Here is a 23,834-nt window from a genome sequence, read left to right as displayed (position 1 = left end):
GTTAAACTTTGAGATCCCTCACAAACACTAGGTCCCAGCTTGGGGATGGTAGGCTTACTGCAGTTAACCATTTAAAGGAAAAACTGTCATCATCACAATCAGACATGATTTTGATTTTTTAAAATTATGTATATCTGTGCACACTTGGGAAGACTGTTTCTGTAAAGATGAGTTTATACGTTAGACAATATAATCTGAACAGATCAGTTGCTTAGTTCTTGAAGTAATAAAGTGTAAATGCTATTTGTGTGATCGGTCAGTTGACTCTTGGATTTTCTTAAGCGGAAATCATTTACTTGAAAGGAGTGGAACAAAAGTGAAAATCAAGTGGAAAATCTTTGGCTACTCTGACAAAATTTCCTGTCAATAAATTCAAAAGTCGAATGGTGGATTACTTAGACAGGCTTGCATGCCTTCCTTTTGGTTACAAAAAGAGCAAAATGTGATGGATAAGTTACGATTCAATAAGATGTAAACTTGGTTTTAGACTGACCAATTTTTCTGCATCTTAAGGATGCAACTCTGACTAATTATCTCTGGCTAGGTCATTATTGCTTGCTGATTCCTATGGGTCCTTGGGTAATAGGATTGATTAAGAAAGTATTGATTATAGTGCTCCTTAGATGCCAACTGCAGCAATTATTTGTCCTCCAGTCACATATTTATTTACTTTGTCTTCTCAATAGTGTCTTAAAAGAGGTGTATGCATCATTCAATCCTGAAGCAGTGGTCTGCCAGCTAGGAGCAGATACTATTGCTGGAGACCCAATGTGTTCCTTTAATATGACACCAGTTGGAGTGGGAAAGTGCCTGCGTTACATTCTGAACTGGGAATTGCCGACTCTGGTCTTGGGAGGAGGTGAGTCCAATTGTCCTTTGTTGCAACATTTTCAATAAATGCAAAGGCATAAATGTTGTGCAATGTATTGGCATTGATACATATGTTTTAACGTGTTTTAAAAATGATTCAACATAGTTTTGCATTTGGGAGGTTTTTTTATATATGTATGATATTTAAAAGCAAAATTCCTTCGTAATACCTGTAAATAAATGCATGACAAAGTATGTACTGTATTGAATTATCTGATTCTCATCGAAGCAATGGTGGAACTCTTGCAAACTTGGTCAGAGTCCTTGAGTGAGGTAAATAAGATACGTAGAGGGATACTAGTCTTCATTCTTAGCAGTGATGTGTTCTGGGTAATATGTGGGTTTTGGATTACGGGAGGATTTGAGTTCATCAATGATACAGTCAAGATTAAATGAATAAATGATTTTGTCTTGGTATGAAATTTGAGTTCCGATGCCTCCAACATTAATGGATGTAACCTGATAAGGCAATCAATAATGTTGTTGAGTCAAATTAGTGTGTAGGATCTAGAAAAGAACTGGTGCTCATGATCCAAGTATTATACCTTGAACACATTGTGTCAACTCAGGAGAAACTATTGCTAATGTTACCGACAGGGAAGGAGACATAAACTGAATTCCTTTACTTTTCTCTTTTGTCTGTAAGCAGAGTTATTTGAAATTGTTTTCTTTTCCTCTGTTTTGAAATTGACTGTGGCACGTTTCCTCCAAACTATACATTTTTCCTCCAAACTATACATTTGGAAGACTGGACTCAAAATAAGCTTGCTTCTAGGTTCACTCAAAAGTATGCTTTATTGGTCCATTCGAACTGGAGGTTTTCACACACATACTCAAGCATAAGGGGAAAGGAAAAAAATGGAAACAGTTTACAATTAAAAATCTCTTTTAAAAATGGAATCAAAGATATGGGTGTTAATTTGCATGATTTTTTTCTGTGTCCTTTGAAGATTATTTACTGCCTGTAGGAAGCTGTTTTCAGGTGGCTGCGTTAGCTGAAGTTGCAGTATTCCTTTTAAAATTTATGTAGGCCAAGCAGAATGATGTTGGTGTACAAACCAGTCCCCACGTAATAAAGCAAAGATGCTGGCCAATTCAATTTCTGTTTCACTTATATCCAGAGATGGAAAGAAATAAAGTCTTTTATTGCCCTCTTTCATCAGCCTATTTTCAGCCTTTTTAGATCTAGGTCACTTGCACTTTATTGTCTCAATATAGACAGATAATTTCAGCCTTTTTGGATGTTCAGGGCTTCAACTGTCTGAATCTTAACAGAACCTTTCTGGTTCCTTTTTGGATTTATATTCTTGTTGTCTGCTACAGATTATCTGGGCACAGAGCCTGGGATTTTACCAAACCGTTTTTCATTGATGTAGCAAATTTCCTGTCTCTTTGGGCTTCTAGTTTTTATTCCGTACCTTTTGCTGAAAAAATTGTTTTTGCTCCTTTTTTTTGAGCTCCTTTCAATTAGAAGTTCTTGGCTGTGATAATTAATCTGGATAAGGTAGTTTGAGGTTCTGACTTCTCTGTTCCAAATATGAACCGAGGCATGGATATTGGGTAAGAATTTTGTTTTGCCACACTGAGTACTTACATCTGTATTCTCCAAGTCATAAACCTCAGCTGTCTAATGTTCAGAGAGGCTAATGTTTCACAGGTTAAGTTTGTCTTTTCTATGCAAGTCTCTGTATTGAAATTTGTCACAAATTAAGGAAATTTACTGCAGTGCTGTTTCTTGGTTTAATGATTGTTTAAACCACTGAATCTTTCTTTTTGGCTTCCAATTGGATTATAAGGTTCAATTCAGTTTGGTTTCTGAGATTTGGATCTTGTGTCAAATTTTGGCTGATTTTGCAATGGTTTGACCTTAGACTTGAGACTCCAATTTCTGTTGTTGACAGGGAGAGGGAGCAAATTTAATTATGTTGTATTTCTCCCCTTTGGTCTGTAACCAGAAGATTTTTGTATTACTTAAAAATTGTTTTCCTGTAGAAATGAGCTGTGACATGTTTCCCCAGAGCCTCCTGGAGTTTTGTTGTGTCACCAGTTAGATCTTTAGCAGACTTTGATGTTAACAATAGACTATTTTTTTTCTCAGTCTGAGGCAAGGGTTAAGAAATGTTAATTTAAGCTAAGACTAGAGGAATTTTGATCGTGTAACAGGTCCATTAAAGAGTCACTTACAATTTAACAATTGATGCCTGTGTCTCTGACCAGTGGGTCCAGTATTCAACCATGGAGATAAATGGGATTATTAGTACCTCAACAAGTACAGTGAGGTTAAACCTTTCTGCTCCTGATCAAAACCCACTGTCTATTGTAGCAGCCAGTTGCTGAACTGTTTTTGCCACTTCAGACATGAATTTTTCAAAAGCTCTTTGCCAGACCCTTTAGGTCTGCCTACTGTGCTTTTGTGTTTGCTGACTGTAATATCCAATCAATGCAAGGGTGAGAAATTCCAAAAGAATAGTGACTTTGTTCTAGAAATTGCTGATTGGAGCTTCCCATACATTGTAGTCAACTTGTATCATCGGCAGCCATGTCTTGGTACAGCCAAATCCTTTTCAAAATTTAAACAAGATTATATAGCTTTTTAAAGCAGTTCATGACTTGAGTTTCATATCTTGTGGACATGGCCCATTGCTATAGGAAGAATAAAAGGTGAAAGAATTGGAAATCTTCACAATCACCATGACATCAAGCATTTCTTAATATAACAGTGTTTAGCAGTATTAGAATGAGACAGTAGTGAATAACATGGTCACTGTGTCTTCTGACTTTCTAGTCAAATAAATTATTTTCATTTGGTTTGCTTTTCTGGTGGAGACAGGAGGCTATAACCATGCAAACACAGCCCGGTGTTGGACATATCTGACTGCTATTATCCTTGGAAAAACACTGTCCTCCGAGATTCCTGATCATGAGGTAAGGCTACAACAGGCTTCTTTTTTTTTAAACTATCTGCTGAGTCATTCTGACTAATCAAACCTGGGATTTTGACTCTGAATACTGTTTTGTAGTCAAGTGGCAGTGCAACAATAATGCACTGTTTCTCCATTTCTCTCAGAATGATAGGCTTGTTCTGAACTGACATAGCAGCATTTGTTTGACTATAAGTAAAGCATTTAGCCATTCTTTAATAATTACTGATGCTTTACTTTTAGGCTTTCTACAACATTTTGACCTTGCTTTTTCTTGATATGACTAGAATTACATAGACTGTAATTCTTTCGAACATTGCATATTTACTATTAGAGTCATAGAGATGTACAGCACAGAAATGGATCCTTCAGTCCATGCCGACCAGATATCCCAACCCAATTTAGTCCCACCTGCCAGTAACCAGTCTGTATCCCTCCAAACCCTTTCTATTCATATACCCATCCAGATGCCATTTAAATGTTACAATTGTTGCAATCCATCACTTCCTCTGGCAGCCCATTCCACACACTCACCACCCTCGCCTGTTCAACCTCTCCCTGTAGCTCAAATCCTCCAACCCTGGCAACATCCTTTTAAATCTTTTCTGAACTATTGGTGATGTGTTGATACCATATAAATACAGTTTCATACTTGTCTTACCATTTCTTTTCCCCAAATTTTGTTTCTTGATACAATGAGCAAAGCTACTTACTATGAAAAATAAAAGATTTGGTTGTCTGACATTTAAGGGGCAGCTTATACCACAGTTGGACACCCCAACTCATGATCCCAGTTCATTACTGAAAGCTCTACTTGCACTAGTGTTACAAATTTTTTCCAGTTACATCATACTTTTTCATACATCTGGGTTCATTGTCAATGCACTAATCAGAGCATTGAACTATACGCACAATTTTGTTGTGCATAAGAAGAGCTCTGGATCTTGACCTTTCTCTTGCATTAAAGAATATCCTGTCAACAATGCCCTATGTGTAAGATTAAACATTATGTTTCAGATTCAGGTGTGCACGTGGCTGAATTTAAATAAGTCTGGGCGAAAATGGTTGAGGCCTGCCTTTTTGCCAGTTAACACCTTTAAGTGGAAGAAAGTGAGGACTGCAGATGCTGGAGAGTCAGAGTTAAAAAGTGTGGCACTGGAAAGGCACAACAGATCAGGCAGCATCCCAGGAGCAGGAGAGTTGACATTTCGGACATAAGTCCTTCATCAGGATCTCTCAAAATTATAACTTCTTTGCCTTCTCCCCCATCCTTCCTGAGTAAACTTTACCTACATAGGCGAAGTATTGAAAGAGATCGGGAACCAACATCAGTACCCAGCCCCTGCCTAGGCTGTGCACTCTCCTGTGCTTCCTCAACCTTGCTTGGGATTTCCTGCACTACTTTCACTAATGCCACTGGCTTAGCCTCTTGTCCCACATCTTTTCCCATAGTGTCTTTCTTTAACAAACAGCACTGTGACTTTACATGTCCCACCTTCTGGCAGTGAAGACACCTTTTCCAAGTGCCTTCCTAAATCACTGGCACTGTAATTTTCTGTGTCCCACTCCACTGCAATGAAAACACCTGAGGCCTTTCACCTCCTTTTCACCCTCTTGGGCTTCTTTTTCCACCTATGGTAAACTATTACCAGTGTTCTCTACTCTTTGTTTTGTAGTGTAGGATCTCCTCTTCTCCCAATTTCTATCCCTCACAGGATGAAATTCTTGCCGGAAGCTAAAATTTGCCTTATACACCAATGTATATTCATCTGCCATCTCTTCTGCTCTTCTCGCTTCTTGAACTTTCTGTTCATCCACATGAATTCTTATCATCTCTAGAAGTGAGTTTTTAAACTCCTCCAGCAGAATAACCTCTGTCAGAGCCTCATATGTCTTATCTATTTTTAAGGCCCTCACCCATCTATCAAAATGACTATGTTTAATTCTTTCTAACTCAACCTAAGTCTGACCTGGTTCCTTCCTTATGTTTCTCCCCTTTCTCTTAACTGCTTATTACCTGCCTCCAGCTCTATAACAATATACTGTTCAAACAAAACACTTATTATAATTACGTCAACTTAATTTCAAAACCATACAGCGGCTGTCGTCCTCAGTATCTGTCTTTCAGCTAAAGATCTCCCGGGGTCATCATCTGTCTTTTTACTGTGAAGGTGTTTCATATGAAAGCGGTACCTTTGATAGAGAGTGTTTCAATGTCTTGGCTCTCAATGGCAGTTATTCTGTCTGATTTTCAAAATGCCTCCCTTTTTTAATATTCCCAACATCAGATTGTCTCATTGGTTCGATGTTGGTAAAACAATAAATTCAAATTCAGTTGTGTTTTAATATCCTGGGGCATAATTTAAACTGGTTAAATTTGAATTGTTGTCAAAACAGCAACCAACTCAGGTATCTATTTCACAGCCAAATGATACATTTTTCAATTTTCCAGTACACTCAGACTGTTATCTAGTCATATGACACAGGTGCTTGTAAGCTGTCAGTGCAGAACAGCATTCACTCTGTCTTAAAGGTGCAGTACACGCTTTCAACTTCATAAAAATATGCATCACAACAGGTAAGACCTGATAAAGATAGCAAATTATGTTCTCTATATATTAGTGAACCAGATCGGCTACTTAAGACAAGCTTGTAGATTGTGCCCTCCATTTAACATAGAATATAGAACATTACAGTGCAGTACAGGCCATTCGGCCCTCAATATTGCGCCGCCCTATCATACTAATCTGAAGCCCATCCATCTATACTATTCCATGTACATCCATATGCCTGTCCAATGACGACTTAAATGCACTTAAACTTGGCGAATCTACTACCATTGCAGGCAAAGCAATCTTACTACTCTCTGAGTAAAGAAACTACCTCTGACGTCTGTCTTATACCTGTCTCTCCTCACTTTAAAGTTGTGTCTCCTTGTTTTGCCTTTCCCATACTTGCAAAAAGACTCTCCCTGTCCACCTATCTAACCCTCTGATTATCTTGTATGTCTCTATTAAGTCACCTCTCAACCTTCTCTCTAATGAGAACAGCCTCAAGTCCCTCAGCCTTTCCTTGTAAGACATTCCTTCCATATCAGGCCACATTCTCGTAAATCTCCTCTGCAACCTTACCAAAGCTTCCACGTCCTTCCTATAATGCGGTGACCAGAACTGTACACAATACACCAAGCGTGGCCGTACCAGGGCTTTGTACAGCTGCAGCATAACCTCCTGATTCTGGAACTCAATCCTTCTATTAATAAAGGCCAAAACACTGTATGCCTTCTTAACAACACTGTCAATCTGGGTGGCAACTTTCAGGGATCTGTCTACATGAACACCGAGATCTCGCTGCTCATCTGCATTCCCAAGAATCTTACCATTAGCCCAGTATTTTGCATTCCGATTACTCCGTCCATAGTGTATCACCTCACACTTGTCCACATTAAACTCCATTTGCCACCTCTCAGCCCAGCTCTGCATCCTATCTATGTCTCTCTGCAACCTACTACATCGTTGGTCATTACCCACAACTCCACCAACCTTAGTGTCGTCCGCAAATTTACTAACCCACCCTGCTAAGCCGTCATCCTGGTCATTTATAAAAATGGCGAACAGCAATGGACCCAACACCGCCCCTTGCGGTACGCTGCTAGTAACTGGACACCAAGCTGAACATGTTCCATCAACTACAATCCGCTGTTTTCTTTCAGCAAGCCAATTACTGATCCAAACTGCTATATCTCCCACAATCCCATTCCTCCGCATTTTGTATAATAGCCTACTGTGGGGAACCTTATCGAACGCCTTGCTGAAATCCATATACACCATATCAACCGGTTTGATCACTTTGTCAAAAAAGTCAACAAGATTCGTTAGGTATGACCTACCCTTCATAAAACCGTGCTGACTGTCCCTGATCATGCTAGCGTTTTAGTTGGGGTGGTGTTTGCTCAGTTGGCTGGGTGGCAGGTTTGCCCTGCAGAGTAATGCCAGTAGTGCAATTTCAATTCCCGTACTGACAGACATCACCATGAAGGTCCCACTTTCTCAGCTTTGTCCTTCATCTGAGACATAGTGACCCTCATGTTAAACTCATTACCAACCATTTCTTTAATAAGAGGGCAGCTGTATGGCCCTTTGGGACAATGGTAATTTTACATGCACTTTAATCCAAATTTATTAAATTGAATTGGATTTAAACTTATATACCAGGATCCTTAAATTTATATTCCATGTGCATGTACTCTGCTCAATAAAGCTGCTATTAATTCAATACCATTACTAATCCAATTGCTTTCATAGTATTTTACAGAATATGGGCCTGATTATGTACTGGAAATCACCCGAAGCTGTCGGACCGACCAGAATGATCCCCACCGGCTTGAGCAGATACTTAGCATGATCCGAGGTAAGGAAGGTATAGTGTCTTGAAATTCGGATAAGCATGTGAACCTATGGTAGACAGCAGACTGTGTGTGTGTATGAACAGTACTGCAACAATCTGCCCTGAAAGCTGCAAGAGAGCAACCCATACTAGATTTAATAATAAATAATGAGCCAGATTTAATTAATACCCTAAAGATGTTAGGTGTTTCCAGTAGTGATCATAGTATGATCAAGTAAATTGACAAGTTTGAAAGGGGGAAGAAAAGTGAAACAGCTGGAAAAGTTTGGATTTAGGTGCAGTTGACTTCAGCAGGATAAAACAAAAGTGGTCTACTAAACTCGATAAATCTGATTCTGAGAAAAGTGACAGAAGACCAGCTGTGGCATTCAAAATAGTTTTACCATGCTAATGTTTATCACTAAGGAGTAGGGGCTCTAACCTGCCAAAAATAAATTCATGCAAGATTGAACAGGGTTGAAATCACAGTAACAATTATAGAAACATAATTCCCAAAGCTTCATGCTTCACACCCTGTACTGAAACAGCATTTATCAAAGTCACAAATGATATCCTATGTCAAGGTGAAAGATAAAAGATTCTTATGTAGTCAGTCTGTAAGCTTCGACAAAGTTGGCAGCACCTTAACACTGTGCCTAAACTTAGCAGACTGTTTTTTTGGCATCCAGTACTGGTTGAGCAGAAATTTCCTCTACCGAAATGTAGAGAAAACAAAAACCATCACACTTAGTCCTTGCTATAATTCTGTTCATTAATCACCAACTTGATCCAACCCTAGGAATTGGCTTGATATACGAAACATGCTATTCGCTATCTTGATGTAATTTTTGACCTTGAAATGAGGTTCTAATATATATCAGCAAATCAGCAAGCCCACCTATTTCCAACTCTATAAAGTTACCTTCAGGAGCCTTGCTTTAGCTATCTGTTGTTGAAACTTTCATCATGCCTTTGTTACCTCCAAGCTTGATGTTTCTTTCATGTTGCTGGCTGGCCTTCCACATTTCATCCTGCATAAATTTGAGATAATTTAAGACTCCGTTCTCATTTGGGCCAAGTCCCATTTTCTCCTCATCTCTATGCTCACTGACCTATGTTGACTGCCAGGTAAGCAACACCTTCCGTTTAAAATTCTCATCCTTGTTTTCAAATTGCTTTGTCGCCTCTCCCCTTCCAATTTTGTTCATGGGAATTCATGTGTAGCAGGCTGGGCCAATGTTTATTGTCTGTCCCAAGGGGAAGTTAAGAATCAACCACACTGCTGTGAGTTTGAAGTCACACATAGGCCAGACTGGGTAAGGATGACAGATTTTCTTTCTCAAAGGACATTAGTGAACCAGGTGGGATTTTACGATTATCGACAATGGATATATGTCGAAAAGTGTGGCACTGGAAAAGCACAGGAATCCTGATGAAGGCTTATACCCGAAACGTTGACTCTCCTGCTCCTTGAATGCTCCTTTTCCAGCACCAGACTTTTTGACTCTGGCTCTCCAGCATCTGCAGTCCCCACTTTCTGACAGTGGTTATATGGCATGGTTAAGCTAGCTTTTCTTCCTCCAGACTTTTATTGGGTTAAAATTTCATCATTTGCTGTGATGGATCCTTAGAATATTAGCCAGGGTTTGGATTACTAGCTGAATGACATTATAAGTACACATTTTCTTCCTTTCTGTAATGCCATCCAATCCTGCAAATGTCTGCGATAATGATACTTCTAAAATTGCAGTAACTTTGAATATTCCAGTTTTGTTCATCATTGGCCACTGTTTCAGCTGTCAATGCCCTGAGCTCTAAAATTCACTCTGTAAATCTTTTTAGCTGACCTTCCTCCATTTGATGCTCCTTAAAATTATCTAATTGGCCTTAATTCCTTTTGTGGCTTTGTACTAAATTTTTCTTTCTAACTCTGCTGTGAAGTGCCGAGGATGTTTAATTTTATTAGAATTTATAAATGAATAAGCATTATAAAAGGCGTACAAAATCCAAACGAACAGGAGCCATGCGCAGAATAGAAAATGGGGCAGTAAATTTTAAAAGACTACAAAAAATGATAATAAGAGTATGGAAATAAACTTGCAAGGAATATCAAATTTATGCTAATGAAGAAAGTAATGCTAGGAAATTTATGTAACCGCTGGTGCACATGAAATTGGATGACATGGTTGCCTACGACCCTCCACTAGAGTTTTGCTAGTGACTGGGTAAATAGTGGGCTGCCTGTCCACCCCATGGACTAACTAATAGCCATTTAAACACTAACTGCAGACTGTCAAGTAACTGTTAGCAACCTGATCACATATTTAAGTAGGATTAAGCCCCTATTTTGACACTCTATATCAAACAGAACCCTCCCCCACTCCCCAACAACATGAATATCTGTCACTGCTTTCCCATCCCACATCACCCCTCAGAGAGAACCAACATGGATATGGAAAAAGATAGGTAATAGGAATTAAAGGGAAGTTATTGACCTAGCTAGGAAATTGACTGAATGATATGAGAAACTAGGGTTTCTGACTAAGAACTCTAAATTGCCGCATCTGACTTTGGCATTCCACTGGGATTTGTGTTCGGGTCTCAAGTGTTACATAGGTGACACGGTGGCTCAGTGGTTAGCACTGTTGTCTCACAGTGACAGGAAGCTGGATTCAATTCCAGCCTCAGGCTGTTATGGACTAGGCCAGACCCTTCAAAACCTCTTTAAGCAGGTTGCTCAGACTGTAACGTTGCTATTTGTTTAGCTCAGTGTATAGTGGATATTCCCAGTGTAAGTTAGCTGGGTTGACTGCCAAGTTTTAAACAAACAAAGTTTATTTACAAAGTTACGAAAGGAAACACAAAGAACAGAAAATAGAATACCCGATAACTTATCCTATCCAAACCCAACTTAATGATGAAGTTCTGAAAATACATGCAACAGTTCCAATACAGTCATCCCTCAACACAAACAGTAAAACATGGTACAGGCAACTTACAGTTTGCACGGCGAGAGAGAAGTCAGCAGCCTGTTTCACACACATCCCCTGCTGCAACTGGACCAGAAAGCTGTAGCTACCTGGACTGGCCATTCCCCTTTCATTATACAAGTTATTTCTAAAAAAACGAAAGCCTTTGGCCTGAGGTATCATCTGTTTAGGGGTAAACAAAAAGGGCCCCCGTAAACCATTCATCTCTGCACCAGCTCGGCTGTTTCAGAGTCTGGGCTATTTTACGACCCCTCTGAAAAACAATCAAGCACACAATAACTTTGTGGAAAGGAAACAGCTTTGTGACAGGGCGACTGTGTGGAGTTTGCACATTCTCCGTGTTTCTGCATGGGCTCCTCCAGGTGCTCTGGTTTCCTCCCACAATCTGGAGATGTGCAGGTTGGATTAACTGCCCATGCTAAATTGCCCATAGTGTTCAGCGATGTGTAGGTTAGGTGCATTAGTCATGGGTAAATATAGAGTAATAGAGTAGGGGAGTGGGTCTGGGTAGGTTACTCTTCGGAGGATCCATATGGTTTTGTTGGGCTGAAGGACCTGATTCCATGCTGTAGGGATTCTGCGATAATTATTCATGACTTTGGGCTCGAAAGTCATGTGTCCAAGTTTTCCAATTACATATAGATAGATGGCAATGTATGCAATGTTGATGAAGCATTACATTGGAACTTAAAATTATTAATAAATAGTGAGTAGGCAAAATGGGCCCTTTTCTTGTGGTGCAATGGTAGTGTCCATACCACTGGACCGAGTGGCCCAGGTTCAAGTCCCACCTGCTTCAGAAGTGTGTACGTTCTGAACAGGTTGATTCGAAAAGTAGATTAAGTAAAAAGACCTATAGGCAAGTGTGAGGAATCCACTTTAGACCAATGTAGAGCAATGTGTTAATGCTGGAAGTGGTGGCAGCCCGTGTAAATAGTTCATTAAAATATTGTCAGTAGATACAAAAAAATTGAAAAGGTGAATGGAATACTGGACTTTATGTCTAGAAGATTGGAATACAAGAGTTTTCAAGACCTGCTACCCCTGAGGTCTCTTTTATATCTTTCCCCTGTCAGCCTAAACCTACACCCTCTAGTTCTAGACACCCCCACCCCAGGAAAAAGACTTTGTCTATTTATCCTTTCTATGCCCCTCATAATTTTGTAAACCTCTATAAGGTCACCCCTCAGCCTTTCACACTCCAGGGAAAACAGCCCTAGCCTATTCAACCTGTCCCTATAGCTCAAATCCTTCAACTCTGGCAACATCCATGTAAATCTTTTCTGAACCCTTTCAAGTTTCACAACATTCTTCCAATTGGAAGAAGACCAGAATTGCACGCAATCAACAGTGGCCTAACTAATATCCTGTGCAGCTGTAACATGACATCCCAATTCCTGTATTCAATGACCAATAAAGGAAAGCATACTAAACACCGCCTTCACTATCCTATGTATCTGCAACTCCACTTTCAAGGAACTATGAACCTGCACTCCATGGTCTCTTTGTTCAGCAACACTCCCTAGGACCTTACCATTAAGTGTATAATTCCTGCTAAGATTTGCTTTCCCAAAATGCAGCACCTCGCATTTATCTGAATTAAACTCCATCTGCCACTTCTCAGCCATTGGCCCATCTGGTCCAGATCCTGTTGTAATCTGAGGTAACCCTCTTCACTGTCCACTGCACCTCCAATTTTGGTGTCATCAGCAAACTTACTAACTGTACCTCTTATGCTCACATCCAAATCATTTATATAAATGATGAAAAGTAGTGGAACCAGCACCGATTTTTGTGGCACTCCACTGTCACAGGCCTCCAGGCTGAAAAACAACCCTCCACCACCACCCTCTGTTTTCTACCTTTGAGTCCGTTCTGTATGCAAATGGCGAGTTCTCTCTGTATTCCATGAGACCTAACCTTGCTCATCAGTCTCCCATGGGGAACCTTGTCGAACACCTTACTGCAGTCCATATAGATCACATCTACCGCTCTGCCCTCATCAATCCTCTTGGTTGCTTCAATTGGTTTGCAAGAGGCATAGGTTAGCTGTTTCACTTATGAAAAGTCTCTGACATATCCAATTCAAGGTCACAACTTGCAGCATCTGCTAAAGGAAAGACAGGTGATTTTTCTTTGCTTTTAAGTGGTTTACTGCTGATAGTCGAGAGCTTTTGGCTGCTGCAGATCTGTTGGTTTCTGTCCTGGTCTGACTGGGTTCTCTCCATCTTGCTCACAGGCCAAGCTTGTTCAGCTAAACAATCTCCTTGCTGTTGTCGGCAGAGGACCTTTGTCATTGATAAATGTACCCAAGTTCACAATCCAGTTAGTTTCACTTGTAAGCAACCCCTTTGCTCCAGTTCCTCCTCATGTTGCTGAAACCCACAGCTACACAGAGTTCAAAAAAGGTATCAAATTCCTGACTTTTAAAGCCATTCTTTCTCATTTCAGTCCACGGTTTTAAAAAGCACAAACATTTAAAAAGACAGGCTTTTACAAATTTAAAAGCTTGGTTAGACTTACCTGAAGTACTATGTTAATTCTGAACAACACCTTTTGGGAAAGGTACATTGATCTTGGAGTGAATGCAACATACATTTACTGCAACAACGCCTGGATTCTATTTTCACTGGTTAAGGAATCTAGGACAAGAGGACATAGACTGAAAATCTGAATTCAGAAAGACTTATACATGCAAAGGGAGGTTGAAGTTTGTAGATGGCAATTGATAATTTTAATTCTAAGATTGATAAATTTCTGATAATCAAAGGAGCAAATAAGTGTACTGGGCAGGACACAGCATCTTGCACATATGCACTCTTGTTGCTTTTGGGAGGCACATACAATATCATGCATTCAATTATTTATGCAAATCTAAGGCTTGAAATCTTCAGGCATTACTGGGCATTGCAAATTCAGTAAGATTGCACCAATCTTGACTTCTTTAAATCCATGCAGTGCAATCTTTTCAAGTTACTACTAAATAATATCAGCCAATAACAAATTCATGTGTGTTTTGTTCAAAGACAATAATCTGATGCACTGAAATTTGTCTGGCATTTTTTTAACATTGGAAATGGAAACTTAAGGCCTGCTGTGTCTCCCCAACATGGACAACAAGCACAAAAAGCAGTGAGACCTTGCATGCAAACAGTTCACGTGCCTCATTAAATATCTAAATTATGAAGCTCCTCCAAAATGTAATAGATGCAATGAGCATCTCCTCAACTTCAGTGTCTTATTTTGGACCTTCTGCTGATGGGCAATCCCTGTTTAAGAAAGAATTGGCCCTGACACCTCTGATCTGAGCCACCTGTGTCTAATGCAACTAATTTCCATGCTGGAAAATCCCTCAGTATTTAACAAACTATCATCTTTCAACATTCTAGTTTCATGAGCATCAGAAAATTATTTAATGTGCAGAATGTGTGTGTTATCTGGCAATATTATACATTGCTTCACAGAAGGATGAAGCATAATAACACTGCTTGTATTAGTGACAAATGAACAACGGTAGATTTTTGATTCTCAGGTAAAAATAAATTATAATGCAAACATATATTTTTGTGAAATTGTAATTCTGGTTACAGCCAAGCATGAGGCAAATTTGTCTCCAAGAACACTATGCAAGATGCAGACTAAACACAGGAAACGTACTTGTATAAAATGTCAACTAAACACAAGGAAGCATGTTTCTGCAGGCACCAGGTGCTCGATATCTGAATCATTCCAAATGCAGAAGCCGAAATCTGTGATATTATGTGATGTAATAAAACTGTAATTTTGTTTTAGTTATGACACTTGGATGCGGTTACAACCTTTAAAGAATTACGTAAATTTAAAATACTAAGATTTTCAGAATGAAATCTTGTTCATTATCACCTATTTCAGAAGTTATCTAATTAGGACTTATCTATAGATTAGATTACTTAGATTAGATTACTTACAGTGTGGAAACAAGCCCATACCGACCCGCCGAAGCGCAACCCACCCATACCCTTACATTTACCCCTTACCTAACACTACGGGCAATTTAGCATGGCCAGTTCACCTGACCCTCACATCTTTGGACTGTGGGAGGAAACCGGAGCACCCGGAGGAAACCCACGCAGATACGGGGAGAACGTGCAAACTCCACACAGTCAGTCGCCTGAGTCGGGAATTGAACCCGGGTCTCAGACGCTGTGAGACAGCACTGCTAACCACTGTGCCACCATGCCGCCCATGATATAATTTGATGAATTGAAAAAAAATTGTATTAATTGTCATTGACTATGTTATAAGGTTTTCAGTTTATACATTCGTTAAAAATTTGTAGTGGGTAACTTGGATATTTGCTGGATTGAAACTGGCAGGAATGCATTTGAAAAGTGCAGTTTAAAATATTAAAACATTGCTGGTACATGCATACTGGTAATTGGAAATGGGAATTTACATTAATTTTATTTTGGCACTGCAGCAGTAAACCTGATCCTTGTCTTTCAGTAATACAGAAACCGTCCTTCGAAAGGAGATCCTTTTATGAGTTTTTGGTTTAATGGTCACAGAGACCACCTATTTCTGCAGAATGAGAATTTTCTAGATTTAATAAATTGAGATTTGACCACATTTGTTTGTATTTTTCTGCATAAAATTTGCAATTAACCTGAGATTGTCACAGTGCTATGAACCAGAAAAGGCAAACATTTTTATGTGTGTCTTTTTTTCCAGGAAATCTGAAGAATGTAATTTAATAAGTGGTGGGAGTGAACAGAACACTAGAGAAGCCTTTTAACTGAATGCAGTCTGTGGCTGTTGTAGCTGCAGGGGAAACTTGGATGAAATTACTCGCAAGTTCCAGGACAACAGATGTTCATTGAGATTTGAGGCTGCAGTTAACCCTTTCTTATTCAACTGCATAGGACAGACCATCGGATGTGTAAGGATTGCAGTAACCTGTTGTTTTGTGTTTTCAATAACATAATTATGTTGTAAATATGTTTTTAATTCATTTTTAGTTGCTGCTTTGAAAAACACCCTGTAGTGGAGTTGCGGTTGGTTTTGTAGTTGGCTGAAGAGCCTGCCAATTTTCTACAAAAACAGAAAGTGCTGGCAAACCTCAGCAGGTCTGGCAGCATCCGTGGAAAAAAAGCAGAGTTAACATTTCGGGTCCAGTGACCTTTCAGAAGGATTCTGAAGAAGAGTCACTGGACACAAACTCTTCTTTCTCTCCACAGATACTGCCACACCTGCTGAGTTTATACAGCAATTTCTGTTTATGTTTCTGATTTCCAGTATCTACAGTTCTTTGATTTTTCTGCAAATATATACTGGGATTCAAATAGCATTTTGCTTTCTGCCCCTAGATATGGAGTTTTACTGACTTTGTGCAGTAATTTTTGTTTAATCAAAGTAATCTGCAATGAATTGTAGAAAGAAATTAATACATTTTATATACTAAACCCATGAAGCAATATAATGCTCACGTGCACTGCTTTTACGAAAGGACCTGGATTTGTGTTCCATGTTCTTCACCTACAGCTGGCAGTTTTCTTGGCTGAATTTTCAGAGGAAAGGAAAACAAATGCTTCTATCAAAGTCAAGGCTTCACAAGGCGGATGAAGTGAAGTTGGATCTACTTTCTCCAGAGCTAGCCAAAGAGTCACTTTTAACTCTGTTTACAAAATGCTGGATGAAGCTTGTGCTTATTTTTAAAAGCTACAGTGCACACAACATGGAGAAGAGAGATGGTGCGGAAAATCATATTTAAATTAGATTTTAATCAGCAAAGAGTTTCAAACAAAATATTAGGAAGATAGTCACTCACTGTAGCAACTTATTTAATTTGATTCTTAATTCCTTATTAAAATGAAAGGAGACAATGCTGGAGAAACTCAACAAGTCTATCAGAGTGCCAGTTCTGAAAGAGTTATATGCTGCCAGATTACCAAGGTTTCACCAACACTTTCTCCTCCTCTTATAATAAAGAATTAAAGACACAATGAGTGTCTATCTTCCTAACATTTTGTTGAAACATGTTGCTGGTTTCCCCACTTAAATAAGACTTTCTGCACCATCCTCCTCTTCTATGTGGTATGCACTGTAACTTTAAGAAAAGACCGGCTTCATCCAAAATACGGCAGCATATACCTCTTTTCAAAACAATCTGATAGACATATTGTGTTTCTCCAGCATTTTCTCTTTTTTTTTCAGATTTCCAGCATCAGCAGTATCTTGCTGTTAAACGTTTAATTCCGTACTGTTTGTTGTTTTTTTTTAACTGCAAGGATTTTCTGTGGAATCTCATTTAAGTCCAAGTCTATATGGATTTTCATGGTGGTTTTCATCATTTTCCCTTGGAGCCCCACTGGCAGTCACTTTGTGATGGAATGGACCTTAGCCCTCCTGCTGTCCTAAGCAAACTTCCAGTTTGCAGATGTTTGGACTGGCAATGCCTTTGACAAACAGTTTGCAAATTTGGGTTGATTTCTATTTCCAACTCAGAAAACATCAGTGAAAATAAGTTGCTCTGGTGTTTGAGATAAAAGACAAAATTCAGAGTAACAGCTGTATCTACAAAAAGATGAATGGCATTTTTTTTTCCTTTTTGAAATATTCAGAATGAGGACAGCTGCCACTAATTATGTGGTTTTTTTTTGATTGACAGATATACTCGTCAAATGAACACTTTCAATCTTAATTTTACAACATGAGTTCCCAACCTGCAGCCCAAGGGTCATATGCAACCCCTGCAGTTACCAGTTTAGCTCTCTGTTCACCATATTTGCCTTTATATCATCTGTAGTTTGAACATGTTTTTCTCTGTTGTTAAGTAACTGGTGAAAAATCCTCAACTAGAACTGTAAGAACTATTAGGACTAATACCTTGACATGCATAAAGTTAGTGGAAAAGTGGTAATAAGCTTAATCTGTGACCTGTAAGGACAACGGTTTGGAAATTCCTCTGCAATAGGATAACTGGCAGTTTCATTTAAATATCTTCAAAAAAAAATCAATATTGGTAACCCTAATTGTTTTGTCATTAAAAGTTATGAGCTTTTTTCCAATTTTAAATGTATTTGTTTCAATGTTCAGTGCTGTTGAGGGATATGAGGACTTAAGTGATAATGTTACTGAACCCAGTATCATGAAGGAGCTGAATTCTTACCAAAAGTGGCACTGTAATATGATTTGCTGAGTCTAGATCTAACAGAGTACAGATGTCAGTGAACTCTTACCACCTGCATCTCAGGCAGCCTTTGTAATACTAAAATTTAGTTTCCGGTATTTACTAAAGTTGGCAGCTAAGAAGACCTACTTTGTGTTTCTTCTCCTTATGCGATTTTAGAGAATTCCAGCAAGGTGACTTTCTCTGTTTCTAGTTTGGCTCCCTGTGAGTTGGAAACTAGTTCTGATGCCATGATAGTGGGTCTGGATGCAGCATAAAGCAAATGAAAAGGACGGAGTACTGGCAAGCAAGTGTTATTGAGTCTGACTAAACTAGGGACCTGAATTGACCTATAGATGTACCATTCTAACTGGTGGTATTGAACCTAGTAATCTAAGACCTTTGTCTGGCATACAGTTAAAATAACATGATTGCTAGATAATGTCTGTTTTGGTTGACATAAGTTCGAATTCATTGCATATCAAGCATCATCCGTTTCTGCTAAAGGATATGCCTATATAGTCGTGACCAGTTCTCTGTTTAACATTTTTAGCTGTTTGTTCATATACATAAAGGAAATTATTGCAAGTGTTTTACCACTGGCATCAGAACTCAGTTTGAATAAAACAAAAACAAATTGAAACAAAATTGAAACATTATAATGGTTAAAAAGAAGCTTTGCTGGTGTATTGGAATATGGGTATATTGCCACTTCTACTGATATAAAGCACAACAAAAAGACATGTATACTTGGAAAATATTGAAAAAGTTACTTTTTATAATGTGTGCCTTATCAGTTTATCTGTACTTCTCTCACAAACTTCTTTTGGGGTGAAGTGACCATTGATTTAGGCAAGCTTGGCAACAACCCACAAACCCATGAGATGACCAGTTGTGTTTTTGATGTTGGCTGAGGACATCCAAGATAAAATTAAAACCAAAAGATTAGGATTAACCTGAGCACAGAGAAAAATAAGAGTGAAGAGAGAGCAGTAAAGAGGACACAAGAAACCAGCAAAAACATCAAATGTGCAAAATTGAAAGCCATGAGTAAGAAGGCAGCAAAGTGACAAGATAATGAAGAGGTTTAAAGCAAAACTATCACGAAAGAAACAGTTGTGGAGGAGCTGGCACTGTGAATTTCTACACCACCTTTCCCATGTATTCATAATTTAGCAGACTCTGTGTCTATCTATAAAATGATTTTTCACTTATCAAAGCATTCCTATAAAAAGTCATTGTGTTTGTTATATTGAAAACCATTATCTTGTGTGAGGATTATCAAAGTTCATCTGCAGGGGCTAATAAAGAAAAGGGACACATCATTTGTAACTAATCCATTCATTCACCAGCATTTGTTGCAATTGCTTGTTTTTAACATCCTTTGAGACCAAATCCTTTCCAAGTGTATTTTAAACATGGGGTTTTATCTATACATCAGCCTAATTAAATAGTTTTCTGGCATTTTTACTGATGTTAAAGAGTCGATGTCTAACAATGTTTTGTACTTATTCCTGTTACTGTTTCTTACTTTGACAGTTTTTTTGTGGTGGCCAGAAAAGTATGTGGTTATTAATAAATGGAATTGAAAATGCAATTCTTTGTGCTTTCAGACAGTGTTCCTTTGATAGTGTTTGTAAAAGCTGTTTCAATATACTCATGACCAGGGCTTTGTTTGATCATTTTCTTTAGCCCCTTTTATATCCACTTTTAAAATCACTACAAATGTTTTAGCACTGAACCACACTACTGAAAAGGAGTAACACATGAATTCTTCTGTGTACTGAATATCTTTTAGATATTAGACACGTGTTAACTACCAAAAAAACATACTATTTCTTTCCATGGCAGAGTAATATAAAAAAAAATCTTCCTGTAATACTAAACGTACTTTACTATGTAAATTCATGGAAGTTGTATGGAGCATCATTTTAAAGGAAGAGATTATGCATGCTATGACTCTCTCCTTTTTTGCAGCACCTTTGTGGGTGCAAATCCAAGAAAACAGCTAACAGGAAAATAATTAGCCAGTCACCCCAATAAGAGTTTCCTAATGTTAGCTATAGATCTGCTTCTGCTCATGTGCTTCACACCTCCTAACCATTGGCAGCAATGTTTTCTTGCTGTTATTGTCTCTATTTGTACCTCCCCCCCAATATGTGCACACACAGCATGCCAAATTATTCCTTTCATTTCAATCAACTTCACTTTTCTGAGATGTGGCACATTCTCTCCTTACTTGGTATTATTTAAATGGGTCCCAATTAGCTTTTGTGTCACCGAAGCCACCATGACTTAATGACAATGAGAGGCTATTGGGGACACGACAGTCAATTCAGAACATATTCGATTTACACAACTGGTAAATTTACAGTAACTGGATAATTACAATGAGGAAAAAGATTGACTGATTTTCCCACCAATTACCATGGAACTTTTATCGTTAATAGCACCTCAGCTGCAATGCTCTGATTAAGAACAGCCAAGTACCTGAAGGTGAAAATTCCTGATCTGGGTAGTTACATTCAGTTAGAGTGGTAAAAACAATATTTTTTGATTGTTGTCAAATGACTTGAGGTATTTTGTATGCATGAACATTTAAGAACTGTACGCATTAACACTCCAGAGATGTGACACAATATGTCTGAACAGGTCTGAGGATGAGTACTAGAGGTGTGGTGGCACAGCGGTAGCTGCAAATTGTGTCAGGAGATCTGGGTTAACATCTCACCTGCTTCAGACATTTGTAATAATAACTGAACATAAGAGACACGATGAATGATATCTAAACAATTTGAGTTCCAAGAATTCTGTAGACTTTGCAAAGTGTGTAACAAGGACTATGTGAAACATTGGTAGTGCTCCTATCTCTGAATCAGGATCCCCAGGTTCAAGTCCTACCTGCTCCAAACATGTATCATAATGTGTCTGATAGATTAAGAAATTTGAAAGATAATTGATGAGGCCACACTTGGAGTATTGTGTTCAATTTGGTCACTTTGCTATCGGAAAGATGTTACTAAACTGGAAAGCGTGCAGACAAAATTTACAAGGATGTTGTCAGGACCCTAGGATCTGAGTTATAGGGAGAAATTGGACAAGTGAGGACTTTTTTCTTTAGAGCATATGAGATTGAGGGGGCATCTTATAAAAGTTTAAAAGATTATGAGAGGCAGGGATAGGGTGAATGCAGCTGAAAATGTGTTGCTGGTTAAAGCACAGCAGGTCAGGCAGCATCCAAGGAACAGGAAATTCGACGTTTCGGGCCAGAGCCCTTCATCAGGAATGGAGGCCCGAAACGTTGAATTTCCTGTTCCTTGGATGCTGCCTGACCTGCTGTGCTTTAACCAGCAACACATTTTCAGCTGTGATCTCCAGCATCTGCAGACCTCACTTTTTACTAGGGTGAATGCACTCAATTCCTTTCCCAGGGTTGGGGAATTGAGGTCGAGAGAGCATCATTTTAAGGTTAGAGGAGAAACAGTAAAAGGGGCAACGTTTTTACACAGAGTTTCTTTTACACTGAATAAGCTGCCAGTGGAAGTGGTTGAAGCAGGTACATTAACAACACTTTAAAGGCATTTGGGCAAATACATGCATAGGAAAGGTTCGGAAGGATATGGCCCAAGTGTAGGGTAATAGCGTTAGCATTGATGGACACTTTGGTCGACATGGACCCATTTGGGCCAAAAGGCCTGTCCCTGTGCTGTTGGACTCTATGAATCTATAGGCAGTACCCTGCTGGTCAGTGAGTGTAATTTGTTACTTGTTTTAAATAGTCAAATGGGTCATTTGATGGTGAGTTTTTGAAAACAAAAGATAGGGTTTGGATTCATTTGTAATTTATCTGTAGCTTATTGCCCTATCTTTATTAAGTCTAAAGATGGACTGTTAATGTTCACCTCAAATAATGGACACTGTAAGGTGCTAAAGGCAACCCATCCCAGAAAGCATTAATAGCTTCAAATGCAAAATATGTGAAATTGGACACAAACGAAAAAAAATTCTGTTAATTCCACTTGTTCATAAGTTATAAGTACAACACCAAACTAACATTGCTGAGAAGACTGCAATAAAGAAGGCATTTCCTAGCCATTGACTTAGTAGCTGGGAGCATTATGATAGCATTTAGTCCAAAGTAAACCATGAAATCACAGATGGAAACCATGATGATTTCATTTCAAACATATATGGCTCATAAGGCAGCACCAACGGAAATATGTAGCAGTTGGTAACTGGTTTAATTCTCTTCCTTTCAGTCCATTCCTTAATTCCACAGCTTCGTTTAGACATTGATGAGAATCAGAAAAAAAATTCCACCCTCTTTCTAGAATGGAATAATGCAATTCTCAATAAGTAGTGTTTCAATGTGGCATCCTCAGATGTACAAATTAAGTATTAATGAATAACTTCACATGTTTGATTCATTGAAGCAGGTTGTATTTTATGTCCATATTCTTTCCTTTGTCTCATAGTAACCCATAATTGTTTGGGACTTCACTGCTAAGATCAGTATTTGCATTAGCTTAAAAAGTGTGGAGATTTATGATTGGCAAGTAGTGGAAATATAGAAACCATCCATATGATGGAGTTCAGATTAAAGTATTGTCTCATTTGCGGGCAAGTTTAAGCCCATGTTTGAAGGAGCAGGGAATAATAGGTTTTGCTGATAAGGTTAAATGAGAATAGAGGAAACTTGAATGAAACATCAGTACTAGCATGGACTGATTGAGCCAAATGATCTGTTACTGTGCTGTTAATTCTCTGCAATTGGAAACTGAAACAGTGGTAATTTATTTTGTCACCCTTTCCTGAGTCTAGGAAGCTGGTGCTAATTCGAACACTGCAAAATTACTCTGGTTGAGAACAGCTTTACTCAGCATAAATTGAACCCAGCATGTTTTATATCTGTATGGTTCAACATCTTACACTGATTTCATTCAATAAGCCATTGAACCTTTGCTTCCCACCACCACCATTCACAGTGAGCATTTAGTGGCTAATATTTTATTCACAGCTGTTAAATGGAAAAGAAAATCTCATTTAGCAAAATATGATTAAAAATGTGAAATGGATTGGGATTGCCAGACTTCCATAAATCTAAAGGATATAATGAAGCAGCAATGTTCAGAGTTAATTTAGGAAAGGATCTTAAAGAATGTCCTCTTATTAAATAAAGGTCAGTGGTGAGAATAATTATGTCCACTGCTGAGTATTAGGAAGAGACCATCTCTGTCATCGCTGTCACCTCAATTATCTCCTGCTTCATTGTTTGATTCTGTCCCCAGCAAATTCTGCTATGTGTATGAGTAATGTATTAACATTTAAATTATACTGATCTACTAAAGATATGTATCTAATTCTATTTTACTATTATGTAGACAATTTTTTTTTACCTGTTAAAGCTAGGGTAAGTTAAGGGAAGGTCATAGAGTCATAGAGATGTACAGCACGGAAACAGACCCTTCAGTCCAACTCATCCATGTTGACCAGATATCCAGTCCCACCTGCCAGCACCTG

At 38.6% G+C, this 23,834-nt stretch overlaps 1 protein-coding gene across 1 annotated transcript in view; it reads left to right on the top strand.

The window, feature by feature from the left end:
* Positions 1-19,827, top strand: part of hdac8 (histone deacetylase 8) — an 80,839-nt gene extending 61,012 nt beyond the window's left edge. The window contains exons 8-11 of the mRNA XM_060832657.1: positions 687-859; positions 3,701-3,795; positions 8,096-8,201; positions 15,878-19,827. Coding sequence (XP_060688640.1) covers positions 687-859; positions 3,701-3,795; positions 8,096-8,201; positions 15,878-15,900 — 397 coding nt within the window. The 3' untranslated portion in view covers positions 15,901-19,827. The remainder of the gene's footprint in view (positions 1-686; positions 860-3,700; positions 3,796-8,095; positions 8,202-15,877) is intronic.
* Positions 19,828-23,834: the final 4,007 nt, after the last annotated feature.

The sequence above is a fragment of the Hemiscyllium ocellatum genome, chromosome 11 (genome assembly GCF_020745735.1).
Source record: "Hemiscyllium ocellatum isolate sHemOce1 chromosome 11, sHemOce1.pat.X.cur, whole genome shotgun sequence".
NCBI lineage: Eukaryota > Metazoa > Chordata > Chondrichthyes > Orectolobiformes > Hemiscylliidae > Hemiscyllium > Hemiscyllium ocellatum.
The sequence above is the reverse complement of the archived record's forward strand: the minus strand, read 5'-3'. Positions and strand labels throughout refer to the sequence as shown.